The 14,512-nt window shown below is 35.9% G+C and overlaps 1 protein-coding gene across 2 annotated transcripts in view; it reads right to left on the reverse strand.

The window, feature by feature from the left end:
• Positions 1-14,512, reverse strand: part of NAA15 (N-alpha-acetyltransferase 15, NatA auxiliary subunit) — a 69,552-nt gene that overhangs the window by 21,688 nt on the left and 33,352 nt on the right. For both annotated transcript variants that reach the window (XM_068989484.1, XM_068989483.1), the window contains exons 7-13: positions 9,153-9,272; positions 7,726-7,821; positions 7,462-7,568; positions 5,310-5,382; positions 2,582-2,751; positions 1,285-1,437; positions 470-598 (exon numbers count right to left, since the gene is read on the reverse strand). In XM_068989484.1, coding sequence (XP_068845585.1) covers positions 470-598; positions 1,285-1,437; positions 2,582-2,751; positions 5,310-5,382; positions 7,462-7,568; positions 7,726-7,821; positions 9,153-9,272 — 848 coding nt within the window. The remainder of the gene's footprint in view (positions 1-469; positions 599-1,284; positions 1,438-2,581; positions 2,752-5,309; positions 5,383-7,461; positions 7,569-7,725; positions 7,822-9,152; positions 9,273-14,512) is intronic.

The following is a 14,512-nucleotide window of genomic DNA, read 5'->3' on the forward strand; positions in this document are numbered from 1 at the left end:
GGAGAGAAATTAGTTAGGAAGTAGGTCAAGCAACCAGAAATTAACACATTTCAACTAACCTCCGGGATTCTCAACTTGTAGTAACAAAAGAAGCATCAATTTATATAAATTATTTATATATATATTAAAAAACATTTTAAAAAGTGAAAGCCAACTACTAGTGATAGAAATGACTAAAAAGTGAAAGGACTAGGAAAAGAAACATCCAAAAATCAATGAAAACATAGTCAAGATACAAACTTTCCATTAAGTTTTTTACATGAATTCTGATGGGAAGACTAGACAATGGAGAAGTCTGCTGAATATGTAACCTACATTTATTATAAACTGAAAAATGTGAATAGTGATTTTTAGCAATCATTTGTTATGCATTAGAAAGTGAGAGAAAAGAAAAAATTAAGAGGATTTCCCCAAAACTGTCAATGGGTAACAGAATAAAATGAGAAACTTTTATGTATGTATTACTTACTCTTTCAATCTCATGACATTTCTTAAGTGCTTCACCAAATTTATTCATTGCCTTATAAGCTTGGGCACATTCTGTCTGGAACCACATGCACTGCATTTCATTTAAGTTCTCGACCGCTGATGTTCCTTCCTATAAGAAAAGCACACATACTCAAAGACGATTTCTTACCAAATACATTATTACACCATGGGATTTAATTGACTGCATTTTCAGAACAAATTTCTATTTTTTAAAAACCATTCTCAGAGTAAGAGGGAACAGTTAACATGTGAAAGAAATTAGAATTATATTTATAACCAATAAAAAACCCTCATAAATGATTAATCAAAAAGATCTACATAATTTGGGATGGAACAGTAGCACATAATTAATATGAGTATATTCACCCCTAAAAATTTCAATTGAACATATCTCAATATAAATCAGTTTAAAAACCCACTATAAACCGTATCAGTCATCTCCACCTCTTTTGTAACACCATGGACTGTAGCCCACCGGCTCCTCATTCCACAGCATTTTCCAGGCAAGGATACTGGAGTGGGTTGCTATTTCCTACTCCAGGGGATCTTCCCAACCCGGGGGCCGAAGTCTGGTCTCTTCCATCTCCTGCACTGGCAGGCACATTCTTTACCACTAGTGCTACCTGAGAAATAATGTTTTATAGTAATACTGATTTTAATTTTTTTTGTTAAGGCAATTTAATTAAAATCTTGTCTTGACATGAAAAATAACAGAAATAAACTTTGAAAAATAAACAAGTTATACAAGTACGAACTTTTTATTCATAAACAAACAAACAAACTAGCTGTACAAACCCTTGTAAACTTGGAGCACATTTCTTCAGCCTCTTTTATCAAATTGGCTTTTAGCATGTATTTTGCACACTTGGAATTGATAAATCTGTCTGCTGTGTCCAAGGCCTGGGCCTCATCCATCCACCTTGCAGCTTCTTTAATATTCCCAGCATGCTAAAGTAAGAGGGAACAAAAACAAAATAAACCTGTCAGTAATGCTAATTTTACTATGCAGGTAATTTCTTTCCTGTTCATAAGTAACTAAGACACAAATGCTTCCAAAGGTGACCTTCCATCTCTTACAACCCTAATCAACGTGGATGCATACAATCTACTATAAGTTCGGATACCTTTCTAGCTATGTAGACTATGAGCTCTCGGACAGTAAAGATTTGTTTTAAAAATTTTGTCTACTGTTATAACCTCATTGGCTACACACTACAACAGTGCCTGGCATATAGTGAATACTGAAAAATAATGGCAGAATCAAAGAAAATAATCAAAACCTTTAAGTGAGAACAACATAATTCAATGTAAAGGTCATACTACTCTAAGGAATCATGGAAACATTACAATTAGGATCACTAGTGGACATTCCACAACGATCCTCATTCTTAATTCATCTAACTAGTCCATTTGGCAAAGCCACAAAACTAATGAGCATTACCTGGCATTTAAAAACTGCTTTAAAACGTTACTTAATTTCATTATTTTTTGGTAAATAAATTATTGGTTTAGAACTTCTTCCCCAAGAGCTTCTATTATTAAATTTAACTTGTATTAAAATTTTTTAAATGATACTAGAACATATGACTAGAGATTCTTAAGCAAGACACAGAAATTGAAGAGGCAGAGATAACATGTAGAATTCACAGTAGAAATCTCCAGTTTCATATTATTAAGATTACCAGATACTGATACACGACCATATTCAGATGTCAAGAGAAACAAACATTTCACAGCAAATTTAATTACTTTAGATTATCTATCTCCTTTGCTAGTTAAAATCAAGAAAATAACCAGATATGTATGTGTGAATGCATGAGAACATATATTATGAACAATCACATATATGAATAACCATTGTGTATATTTGTATACGTGTGTTGATGTATATATACAGATACAAATAATTGAGCAAATTAGCATGACCATGAAAAGTCTAAAAAGCAATCATACTGAGAAAAATATTTGTTATTCCATGTGTTCTGAGCTATCCAATACATCATTTTTCTTAGAGCATTTAGAATGTAACATATGTTTTCAAAAATTTATGTCTCATTACCTCGTAAGAAAAAAAGTAGAAAAGATTTTTTACCTTATAGATTTTAGCTTTCACAAGAAAGAGTTCTATCAACGTGGGTGTACTTTCAATAGCAGTATTTATGTATTCCAGAGCAATAGATGGCTGACCAATTTTATCATAATGTTGTGCCAAGTAGTACTGGACCCAAAGTAATGTGGTTGGTGGTTCCTCTTTTCCATCATCTTTAAAGAGTGGGGGAGGAGGTGGAGAAAAATTAGTCATTATCTATATTAAAGAGACTAGCCACTTCAAAGTGGCTCTATCTTTATCAATAAGGAAAGTAGGTCAAATGGTGTTATTTATGCATCTAGTTATGAAACTAGCTCTAAATGTATGAGATCTTTGGACAGCACCACACTTTCTGCTCTGTATCATTACAGCTCCTAGCACAATGCCATGCTTATCATAAACATGGTAGATAAATGAGGTCAAAGCTATAACAAATTACCTAAAAAGAAAATTGGGGGGTGGGGGATAGAGACAACAAACTGTACTAGAACTATGGTCAGGATGTTATGTATGAGGGGGGAAAACAAGAATACAGAGAAAATTTTCATTAATGTAGGGTTAAAAAAAAAAGAAAAAAGAAAGGCATGACTGCTTAACTGGGTTTCTAGCTAATGTACCAAACTATACATAAATATACTTGTGATGTGGTTATTTTGAGTTCTGCTGATAAGATTCTTAATATATCTTTATTTTGAATATGCAAAAATGTATACTTTGGGTTAAAAATTATACCAAAAAATGAGATAAGTAAAAATACTTATTTTGTATTTTAGTTCAGTTTTATATTTATATACTCACAAGAAAATGTGTAAGTTAAATATACAACCCACACATTAAAAAATGCTTTTTTAATACAAATTTCTAAAATCTAAAGAACTGTTATTTGCTTTCAAAGAAAGCAACAGATTGTTTATTTTTATCCTAGAAGAGGTAGGATGGCTCAGTGGACAAACAATAGGAGTGGAACTCACCAACTCCCGATCTGATAGATCTGCAACTAAAGTGCTGCATACTCTTGGGCATGTCACTGAACCTCTTCCACATTTGCAAAATATGTAGGAAAATGCTGATAATCAAAGGAACATCATGATGATTAACCAATGAAACCATGCTAACGCCTTCTAAAAAGTACTATTAAAATTCACCTGAGACCTAGAAACAGTGATCAACTCAATAGCAATAAGCACCCTAGGTCCCATACTGGGTTTTCCCACTGTAGGAAACAGGGCTCCTTGGAAAAAACAACTGATTACAGGTCTGCTATGGGCAAGTATACAAGATGAACTAGAATAGTTCTTCATACGAAACTGCAAGGAAGCTATCAACTACTACCCTAGTATGTGAAGGCTGGAACCATTTGAAACTGCAATGATTTAAAACATCAGATATGTTTAAAGCCATGAATTCAAAATAATATCTTTATAACACCTTTGAAGGATGCTACTAATAGTCAATTTACTATTTTGAAATTCATTAGTTCAAACTGGTAAAGAACAAAAAAGTAGGAAGGCAAAGGAGAAAAGGAAGCATTTATCTTGCTTTTTGTGTATAACCTGAAATGTTACATTAGCAGATATTAATATTACTAGTTTGTAATTTGTAACAGTTCATGTAACACATGAAATAAACACTTCATGCCTCCTGATCAAAGGACAACCACCACTTGTGGAATAATCCTGCTCGTCCCTTTGTCTTTAAAACAAAAAGGGGGGAAAAATAAAACTTCATCAAACCTGTAGACAGTCAGACCTGCCCATGTGAAGTTTCTGCAGTGATGGAAGTGCTGTAGATGTGCCCTGTCCAATATGGTAGGCATTAGATTTACAAAGCTATTGAGCAGCACCTGAAAGTGACTACTGTGACTAATTAAGTTTATTTAATTTAAAAAAATTTAATAGCCCCATGTGACTAATGGCTACCATACTAGACTACATAGCTCTATATTTAACTTACAATGTATACTAAATCCAGAGGACAGAGAAACAACTTGTTAAGCAACACCATACGGGTATATTCAGCAAAAACTAGACTACAGAAAAACTAAAACAAAAAGAAAACATACACACACACACAACTGATTAATAAATAAATTGCAGGAAAGAAGAAAAAACAGAGGTGAAACTTACAGATTTATAAAAAAAATTTAAAGAGACATATCAACAAAACTCAAAAGTACAGATTTCATCTGGCTCTTCATTCAAATAAACTTCAGAAACAAAGAGAAAAACTATTTTTAAGGTACCTGGAAATGTAAGCATGGACATTTTCCTTTGATATTAAGGAAGCATTAATGTTCAAGTATGGTGATGCTATTATGGTTGTGATCTTTAGAATACTGAAATATACATGGATGAAATGATGTGATTTGGGGGATTTGTCTTCTAATAACAAGGGAGTAGAGGGAAACAGGTAAGAAATATAGATGAAATAAGCTTGCCCATGAGGTAAAAATCACTGAAATTGAGTGGTGGGTAAATGGAGGGTCATTATATTATTACATGTAGTTTTGGAGATGTTTTTAAGCTCAACATAAAATTTTCAATAAGCTACTGTTATCATCTTATCAAATATTTTCACATAATATACATATTAATGCATCTTAAAGGGAAAAATGTTTAAATATACTAAGCTTATTGACCAAATAATGAACAATACTGACCTTTTGATCAAGAATTTCATAATATTGTAAGATTTTTAAGACTTTTTTAAAACATAAAACTTGAGCACTTACCATTGGGGTTAAATAACCGGCAGCTTTTTAGAGAGGTTTCATAACCTACTACTAATTCTTCTATGATTGCCACCTACAGTACAAACACACAAGCACACTTTAGTAAAAAAAAGAAAAAAGAAAAATTATTATATAGTTACTATGCTTGTGCAAAGCATGTTATTTACTATTAGAGGCCTAAATAAATATTCCAAATTCACTCTCTCTTCTGATTCCACCCCCAGTCTCTCACATACATACCTTTTTATAAATCTCTTAACCTATGGATAAAAATCTAAGACCATACACTTTTGAAGGTGTGTTTTAAGGCAAAACTTTTTAAAAAAACTTACTGACAACTCCTTTTCCTGCCATAAAATAAAGCATCAAGCTGAACTAGAAATCAGGAACAGGATGGACAAAAAGAGGTTAATGTTATGTATTTTTTTTTAAATCTTGGTTCATTTTTATCTTAAATTACATAAATAATACCCACATTTAATATCTGCACTTCAGGAATCAAGAATTAAATACTGTGTGAAAAGAGAAATTCCACCAACAGATGACAGCATCAACTCTCAATTTCATCATTGAGGGGAAAACATCAGTAAAACTGAAGCACGGAACAGGAGGTGGGTTTCTGAGATCTAGCAGAGTGAGTGGCTGTCCCAGTTCTGTTTTCTCTTGAGTCATGACTATACTACTGACTCCTGGCTTTGTAAGAGATCTGTGAATACTTTTAATTTATAATTCCCTTCTTTGCTTAATCCATCTATAATGAATTTATTACTATAGAAGCTCTCTTAAATAACCTCAACTTAACTGACTCAACATATTAACACCAGCTCTCTCCATTATCTCAGAAAACTGCGGTCACAGCTAGGCTATTCTGAAACATCCATGTTCTTCTGCTCCCATTAAGTGAGCTACATGTTTACGAAGAGTTTTGTTTTCCCAAACCTGTTTGAATTAGTTGCATTCATTATCATCATTGCAGAATTTAATCCAATGTTACATAAACTTAAGAAATGAGAACAAAAGAAAGAATTGTTTCTATAAGTTGAATGAACACTGTGTGTGGAAAGATTCAAAGATAAATTAGGTTGTTTTCTTTTTACCAATTTAGGTTTAAATAAGACAACCATAAAGGGAGAAGCCATAATAATATATACGATTCTACAATCAAGACTGCTTCACAAGCATCACGTTCTCACTCTGCCAAAACTAGAAGAAAAAGACCACATTTTATTAATGTGATTTAAGCAAGGAAAAAAAAAGAAAAGTGAACAGTCATCAATAAAGCCCATATCCTAGACCTCTCAACAAAAGACTGGCAAATAAGTGCCCTTTCTGTGCACTGGCTTCCCTGGTAGCTCAGCTGGTAAAGAATCCATCTGCAATATGGGAGACCTGGGTTTGATCCCTGGGTTGAGAAGATCCCCTGGAGAAGGGAAAGGCTACCCACTCCAGTATTCTGGCCTAGACAATTCCATGGACTGTGTAGTCCATGGAGTGGGAGTTGGACACCACTGAGCGACTGACTTTCACTTATGATTTAGACTGTGCTCTAAGTGTTTAGAATGTTTAATCTGTTCCATCTTTGAAGTGTTTTTTTTTTTTAACCCAGCCAACATGTCTTGTTGTCACTGCACTTAAAATAATCTAAATTAAGATTAAAACACACTTTAACAAGCATTTGAATACTGTATTCACAGCTGAAAAAGCAAACTGACTTACTGGGACATTAAACAAACTCTTCAAACTCTTCTGACAGAATTTTTTTTCTACCAACTAAAAAGGATAAAGATTACTAAGCTAAAACTTAGTTTAGTTTAAAAACAAAAAATCACTTCTGGCTTTCACCCTGAGGAGGGAATAGAGACAATATTGAAGAAATCACTACTGTACCAACTTTTCATACCTGCACTGATTTACTGAAAAGTACACACCAGAAACAAAAGATAGAAAACAAATAGGTGGTAAATTATTCAGCTAAAGAGAGAAGACAATGAATAGGAAATAAACACAAAGCATTTAAACTCTAAGAGCTAGGAAGACTGTTAGCAGATTCACAAAGTGTGTACTACATGCATGGGTAATCAAAAACCAATTATCCAAACACCGAGCAAAGAAATCAGTCAAAAAATAAAACAACCATTGTATTTTGCTTTACCTTTTCTTTATCTTTGTATAACGACCTCAAAGTATTGAAGACTGGTGGACAACCCTTGCTGAAGTTCATCCTTAGGAACTTATCCAAACATTCTTTAAACTTCTCACCTTGGAAGAAAAAAATCTTGTTGATTTACATTTACCCAGACAACTCTAACACGGCGCACCTTACAATCTTAATATGCATACTCATATATTTAAAACCAAGGGCAGATATTATATACCATAATATAATTTTCATTCCTTTGCAATTATTCTCACTTACCAGATAAAAAGTTTAATGGCAGTCTTCTTGGCACTAATCCCCTGGGATATTTAGTCCAGGCCTCCTCATAAATTTTTAGTCGTTCTAACATATTAGCTGCAGACCAAAACAAAAGTTTTCCTTATGTAATTATATATTCTGCTAGAGAACTACAAATTTCTGAAAATATATAAAACTTACTATATTAAACAGAAAATTTAAACATGGGAAAAAATTATCATAATCTAACCACTTAAATATATCAAGTCATTTTAGAATAATTCCTTCTAAAATTTCCATATTTTAACCCACAATTACATAAAATACATGATTTTCCTTATCCTGTTCTGCTTTAGGTGGCCTTTCAAAATCTGACTCCTCTACTTAGTTCTAAGAAAGGCTCGGTTATCCTGTTTCCATAATTGCTTTCCTAATATTCTCTTCAGCCTCTTGTCTAACGTCTCTCCTTTGATTTATTTTGGAACTTTGATTTATTATCTATCCTCTATCTTGATTTTTTCATATTTCTTTTATATTTTCTTTTACTTTCAGGTGAGAACTTTCCTTGTTCAATCAGTCTTCCACTTCACTAATTTTCCTCAGATATGGCCTCTCATATTTAATCTATGAAAAATTTTACATCACATCAATAAGTAGGTTTTGTCATCTCCCAGATTCCATCAGGTCCTTTCTCATAACTGTCCGTATTTCACCGCCTCTCGTCACCGTGGATTCCTCTGCGCTCTCTACTCTCCCTTTCGCCGGCACTCGTTTCCATACTAGTGTTACTACAGAGAATGACCATTGTTACAAGGATTCTCTCACATTTATCAATGTACCAGGAATAGTTTACTATCAGTTGTGTAGGAAACTTTGCTTCAAATTGTATCATCCTGGATGAGACTCTTGACTTTTTGTAGACAGCATGTTTCTGGGACTTGTCCTCACAAGTGGGTCCCATTCATGCAAGAGAATGGTTGGGGGGAAGAGTCTCTGGACCAAGTTTCTTTGCGTCCTTCTTCTCACATAGGAAACAGTGCTTCCCTTTCAGCGTGGTGACATTCACTTGCCCTGGCAGGCCACACTCTGCTATAGCCACAGGTTATCATAGAGTTATGCTTCCTTCTTTCCTTTAGGGAGAACAGCTCCATTTCTGTAAGTAAGCATTTTCCTTTCATATTTCTGACACTGCTATTCATTTGTGAATTTTAAAAACTTGTTTCCAAAACTCTTTTTACAACTATTTCTATGAATTTGTAGTAGAAGAGAGGTTTCAGAAAACACCTTGCCTGCCATATTAAATGGAAGTTCACAAATGTACTTTTGTATTCAGATTTTGAACCAATTCTTAACCAGTTTTTCTACTCAGCATTTTCAGTGAATTAACACAATGTATGTTACCAAAAGAAGCAATTAAAGCTTAGAAAGTAAATTTTAATCAATGTTACCTGGCTTGAGTGCCTTTTCCAAGCCTTTGTAATAGGCCCAATTTTCAGGATTTCTCTCTTGCAATCCTCTGTAAACATCAGCTGCATCTTCCAAACGACATAATTGCAACAGAAGTTCCCCTGATTAAAAAAAAAAAAACTGAATTAACTAAGTATGTTTAACTTTTCCTCAAACTTTCTCTTAAAACCTCTTCAATATTGGGAAGTGGGTTCTCAACTCCCTTCAATAAGACTATTTACAATGTTACAGTATTGTCTCTCCTTTTTTAAAAAGTTCATATGAAGCAATGTTATCCTCTTCACATCCTCAATTTATTCAGGTATATGTCTAACTCCAGGCTACTTTCTCAAATTCACTGAACACACTCACTAAGCCATCATCTACTCAATTACTCCTGACAACATACAATTTCAGAATCTAAATTAATGGCCAGTCCATTACCCTAACCTTATGATGTTTTAACCAGCTATGAAATGATTCTGCTCTAGCAGCCCAAATCATGGCCACATTGTCTCTCTTCCAACTACTGAGTTTACTCTTTTTCATTTACCAAATACATATCCTGCTTTAAGCTTAAATGTCTTGACTTTCTTCCTGTCTCACCAATCCTACCCTTCAATCTTAGAGAAAAACTGTTCCTGTTTCTTCAGGCCTTTCAGCAACCTTTAAGACACTGCTTGTCTTCCCTGGGCTGTATGATCAGTCTCATCCCTGAATGACATTCAGTTCAGTTCAGTTGCTCAGTCATGTCCAACTCTTTGCAACCCCATGAATCACAGCACGCCAGGCCTTCCTGTCCATCACCAACTCCTGAAGTTCACTCAAACTCACATCCATCGAGTCGGTGATGCCATCCAGCCATCTCATCCTCTGTCGTCCCCTTCTCCTCCTGCCCCCAATCCCTCCCAGCTTCAGAGTCTTTTCCAATGAGTCAACTCTTCAAATGAGGTGGCCAAAGTACTGGAGTTTCAGCTTCAGCATCATTCCTTCCAAAGAACACCCAGGACTGATCTCCTTTAAAATGGACTGGTTGGATCTCCAACACCACAGTTCAAAAGCATCAATTCTTTGGTGCTCAGCTTTCTTCACAGTCCAACTTTCACATCCATACATGACCACTAGAAAAACCATAGCCTTGACTAGACAGACCTTTGTAGGCAAAGTAATGTCTCATCTTTTGAATATACTATCTAGGTTGTAATAACTTTTCCTCCAAGGAGTAAGCGTCTTTTAATTTCATGGCTACAGTCACCATCTGCAGTGATTTTGGAGCCCCAAAAAATAATGTCTGATACTGTTTCCACATCTATTTCCCATGAAATGATGGGACCGGATGCCATGATCTTCGTTTTCTGAATGTTGAGCTTTAAGCCAACGTTTTCACTCTCCTCTTTCACTTTCATCAAGAGGCTTTTTAGTTCCTCTTCATTTTCTGCCATAAGGGTGGTGTCATCTGCATAAGTGAGGTTATTGATATTTCTCCTGGCAATCTTGATTCCAGCTTGGCTTCTTCCAGCCCAGCGTTTCTCATGATGTACTCTGCATAGAAGTTAAATAAGCAGGGTGACAATGTACAGCCTTGATGTTCTCCTTTCCCTATTTGGAACCAGTCTGCTGTTCCATGTCTAGTTCTAACTGTTGCTTCCTGACCTGTATATAGGTTTCTCAAGAGGCAGGTCAGGTGGTCTGGTATTTCCATCTCTTGAAGAATTTTCCACAGTTTCTTGTGATCCACACAGTCAAAGGCTTTGGCATAGTCAAGAAAGCAGAAATAGATGTTTTTCTGGAACTCTCTTGCTTTTTCCATGATCCAGCGGATGTTGGAAATTTAATCTCTGGTTCCTCCGCCTTTCCTAAAACCAGCTTGAACATCTGGAAGTTCACGGTTCACGTATTGCTGAAGCCTGGCTTGGAGAATTTTGAGCATTACTTTACTAGCGTGTGAGATGAGTGCAATTGTGTGGTAGTTTGAGCATTCTTTGGCATGGCCTTTCTTTGGGATTGGAATGAAAACTGACCTTTTCCAGTCCTGTGGCCACTGCTGAGTTTTCCAAATTTGCTGGCATATTGAGGGCAGCACTTTCACAGCATCATCTTTCAGGATTTGAAACAGCTCAACTGGAATTCCATCACCTCCACTAGCTTTGTTCATAGTGATGCTTTCTAAGGCCCACTTGACTTCACATTCCAGGATGTCTGGCTCTAGGTGAGTGATTAAACCATCGTGATTATCTTGTTTGTGAAGATCTTTTTTGTACAGTTCTTCTGTGTATTCTTGCCACCTCTTCTTAATATCTTCTGCTTCTGTTAGGTCCATACCATTTCTGTCCTTTATCGAGCCCATCTGCGCATGAAATGTTCCCCTGGTATCTCTAATTTTCTTGAAGAGATCTCTAGTCTTTCCCATTCTGTTCTTATCCTCTATTTCTTTGCACTGATCGCTGAAGAAGGCTTTCTTATCTCTTCTTGCTATTCTTTGGAACTCTGCATTCAGATGCTTATATCTTTCCTTTTCTCCTTTGCTTTTCACTTCTCTTCTTTTCACAGTTATTTTTAAGGCCTCCCAAGACAGCCATTTTGCTTTTTTGCATTTCTTTTCCATGGGGATGGTCTTGATCCCTGTCTCCTGTGCAATGTCACGAACCTCAGTCCATAGTTCATCAGGCACTCTATCTATCAGATCTAGTACCTTAAATCTATTTCTCACTTCCACTGTATAATCCTAAGGGATTTGATTTAGGTCATACCTGAATGGTCTAGTGGTTTTCCCCACTTTCTTCAATTAAAGTCTGAATTTGGCAATAAGGAGCTCACAATCAGAGCCACAGTCAGCTCCTGGTCTTATTTTTGCTGACTGTATAGAGCTTCTCCATCTTTGGCTGCAAAGAATATAATCAATCTGATTTCGGTGTTGACCATCTGGTGATATCCATGTGTAGAGTCTTCTCTTGTGTTGTTAGTGAGTTCTCTTGGCAAAACTCTATTAGCCTTTGCCCTGCTTCATTCCGTATTCCAAGGCCAAATTTGCCTGTTACTCCAGGTGTTTCTTGACTTCCTACTTTTGCATTCCAGTCCCCTATAACGAAAAGGACATCTTTTTTGGGTGTTAGTTCTAAAAGGTCTTGTACGTCTTCATAGAACTGTTTAACTTCAGCTACTTCAGCATTACCGTTTGGGGCACAGACTTGGGTTACTGTGATACTGAATGGTTTGCCTTGGAAATGAACAGAGATCATTCTGTCGTTTTTGAGACTGCATCCAAGTACTGCATTTCGGATTCTTTTGTTGACCATGATGGCTACTCCATTTCTTCTAAGGGATTCCTGCCCACAGTAGTAGATATAATTGTCATCTGAATTAAATTCACCCATTCCAGTCCATTTTAGTTTGCTGATTCCTAGAATGTCGACATTCACTCTTGCCATCTCCTGTTTGACCACTTCCAATTTGCCTTGATTCATGGACCTGACATTCCAGGTTCCTATGAAATATTGCTCTTTACAGCATCAGACCTTGCTTCTATCACCAGGCACATCCACAATCGGGTATTGTTTTTGCCCTGGCTCCATCCATTCATTCTTTCTGGAGTTATTTCTCTACTGATCTCCAGTAGCATATTGGGCACCTACTTACCTGGGGAGTTCCTCTTTCAGTATCCTATCATTTGCCTTTTCATACTGTTCATGGGGTTCTTAAGGCAAGAATACTGAAGTGGTTTGCCATTCCCTTCTACAGTGGACCACATTCTGTCATTAAGGTCTGTATGACCCCAATTATTCGCTTGCTGCACACCTTCTCATAAAAGAAGCTGCCAGATGAAGGCACTGGAGCATTGGTTTCACTAGAAACATATTAGCTCCAAACTCACATAAGCCTCAAACACTGCTCAAGAATCCTTTTCCCTACTTTAATGGTCTCCCATTCATCAAAGGTATTGTTTTCAAGCCAAGACTGCACTCTTGCACCCTTTTGTATTAGCAGATAATAAAAATGAACACTTACTGAGTGTGAAAATGAGTTTTCAAATGTTTCACATGCATTAAAACTAATTCAATTCTCAAAGCTCCATGAAATAGGCTACTATTATTTGTATCATTTTAAAACAAAGAAAATCAGTAAATGTGCCAAGGGTCTCTCAGACAGTTAATTGTTAGAGTCAGGATTTGAACCCAAGCAATTTGGCTAAAGTAGCCCATATTCTTAATGTCTCTATCCTGAGTGGTTCTTACCAGGTGCATTTTTGTCATCCAGGAGACATTTAGCAATACCGGAGCCACTTTCAGTGTCACAATAGGGAAGCGGGTGCTACGGTATTAGATATAAGCTACCGATACCGCTAAATATTATGCAACATACAGGAGACTTCAATCTCCAACATCTAAGTCCCACGATGTCAACAGTACCAAAGTTAACAGTCTGCTCTACACTGACCAAAAGACTAATTTACTAAAAACATAAATAATATCCTGTAACCTTTCTCCCATAGGCCACACCCATCCATATTTCCTTCTCATGATCTTTACCCACCTTTTCCTTGTAGAAGGAACTGATCGTATAACAATTAACAATGAAATTTTCTGCCTAACTATGCCACTCACCCACTCCAGGAATTTCCTAAATTATCCTGACCACCTACCACTAATATCAATGCCTTTATTACTGGAATGGCCAATGACTGATGATTCTTTTAGTTCCCTTCTATTCTTTTATATTCCCTGTCCCCACCACCTGATTCACCATAGATATTCAAAACATATTTTGTGGAATGAACTCATAGCTGTTTCCTATTTCACTGGGAAAATGAAAGCAACACAAACTCCCAAATTATCCACCACACTGACACACCTACTTGCCCATACACTCCATCATCTCTAATTACTGTGGATGAACTATTCATTTTGTTATCTAAGGCTAACCCTTCAATTTATCCACTAGATCACATCCCCTCTACTGCATCAAATACTCCATCTCATTATCCAGTGAGCACAATAAGTACAATCTGCAAAAATCTTTTGATTCTGCAACCCTTCCACCCATCACTACCCTGGATGTCCTTCCTATACAGCAAAACTACTTGGTTGAGTCATTTTTGCATGCTATTCCTCAACTCCTCTACTAAAATCTCACTGAAATCTACTTGACCTGTTTGGGGTTTTACTACCCTCCTTCCAAATGTTCAGAAAGTCCTTTTGGTAAGGTAATCAGTATCTTCCAAATTGCTAAAATCCAGAGGTCAACTCTGAGTCCTCAGCTTGATCTGTCCTTCTTCCTTACTAATAAAGTTATCAAAAGAGTAAAATAAAACAATGTACTTAGAGTATTTTGAACAATGTCATGTATTTCCATAAAGAAACTGAAG

The sequence above is a fragment of the Capricornis sumatraensis genome, chromosome 17, assembly GCF_032405125.1.
Source record: "Capricornis sumatraensis isolate serow.1 chromosome 17, serow.2, whole genome shotgun sequence".
NCBI classification, from domain to species: Eukaryota; Metazoa; Chordata; class Mammalia; order Artiodactyla; family Bovidae; genus Capricornis; species Capricornis sumatraensis.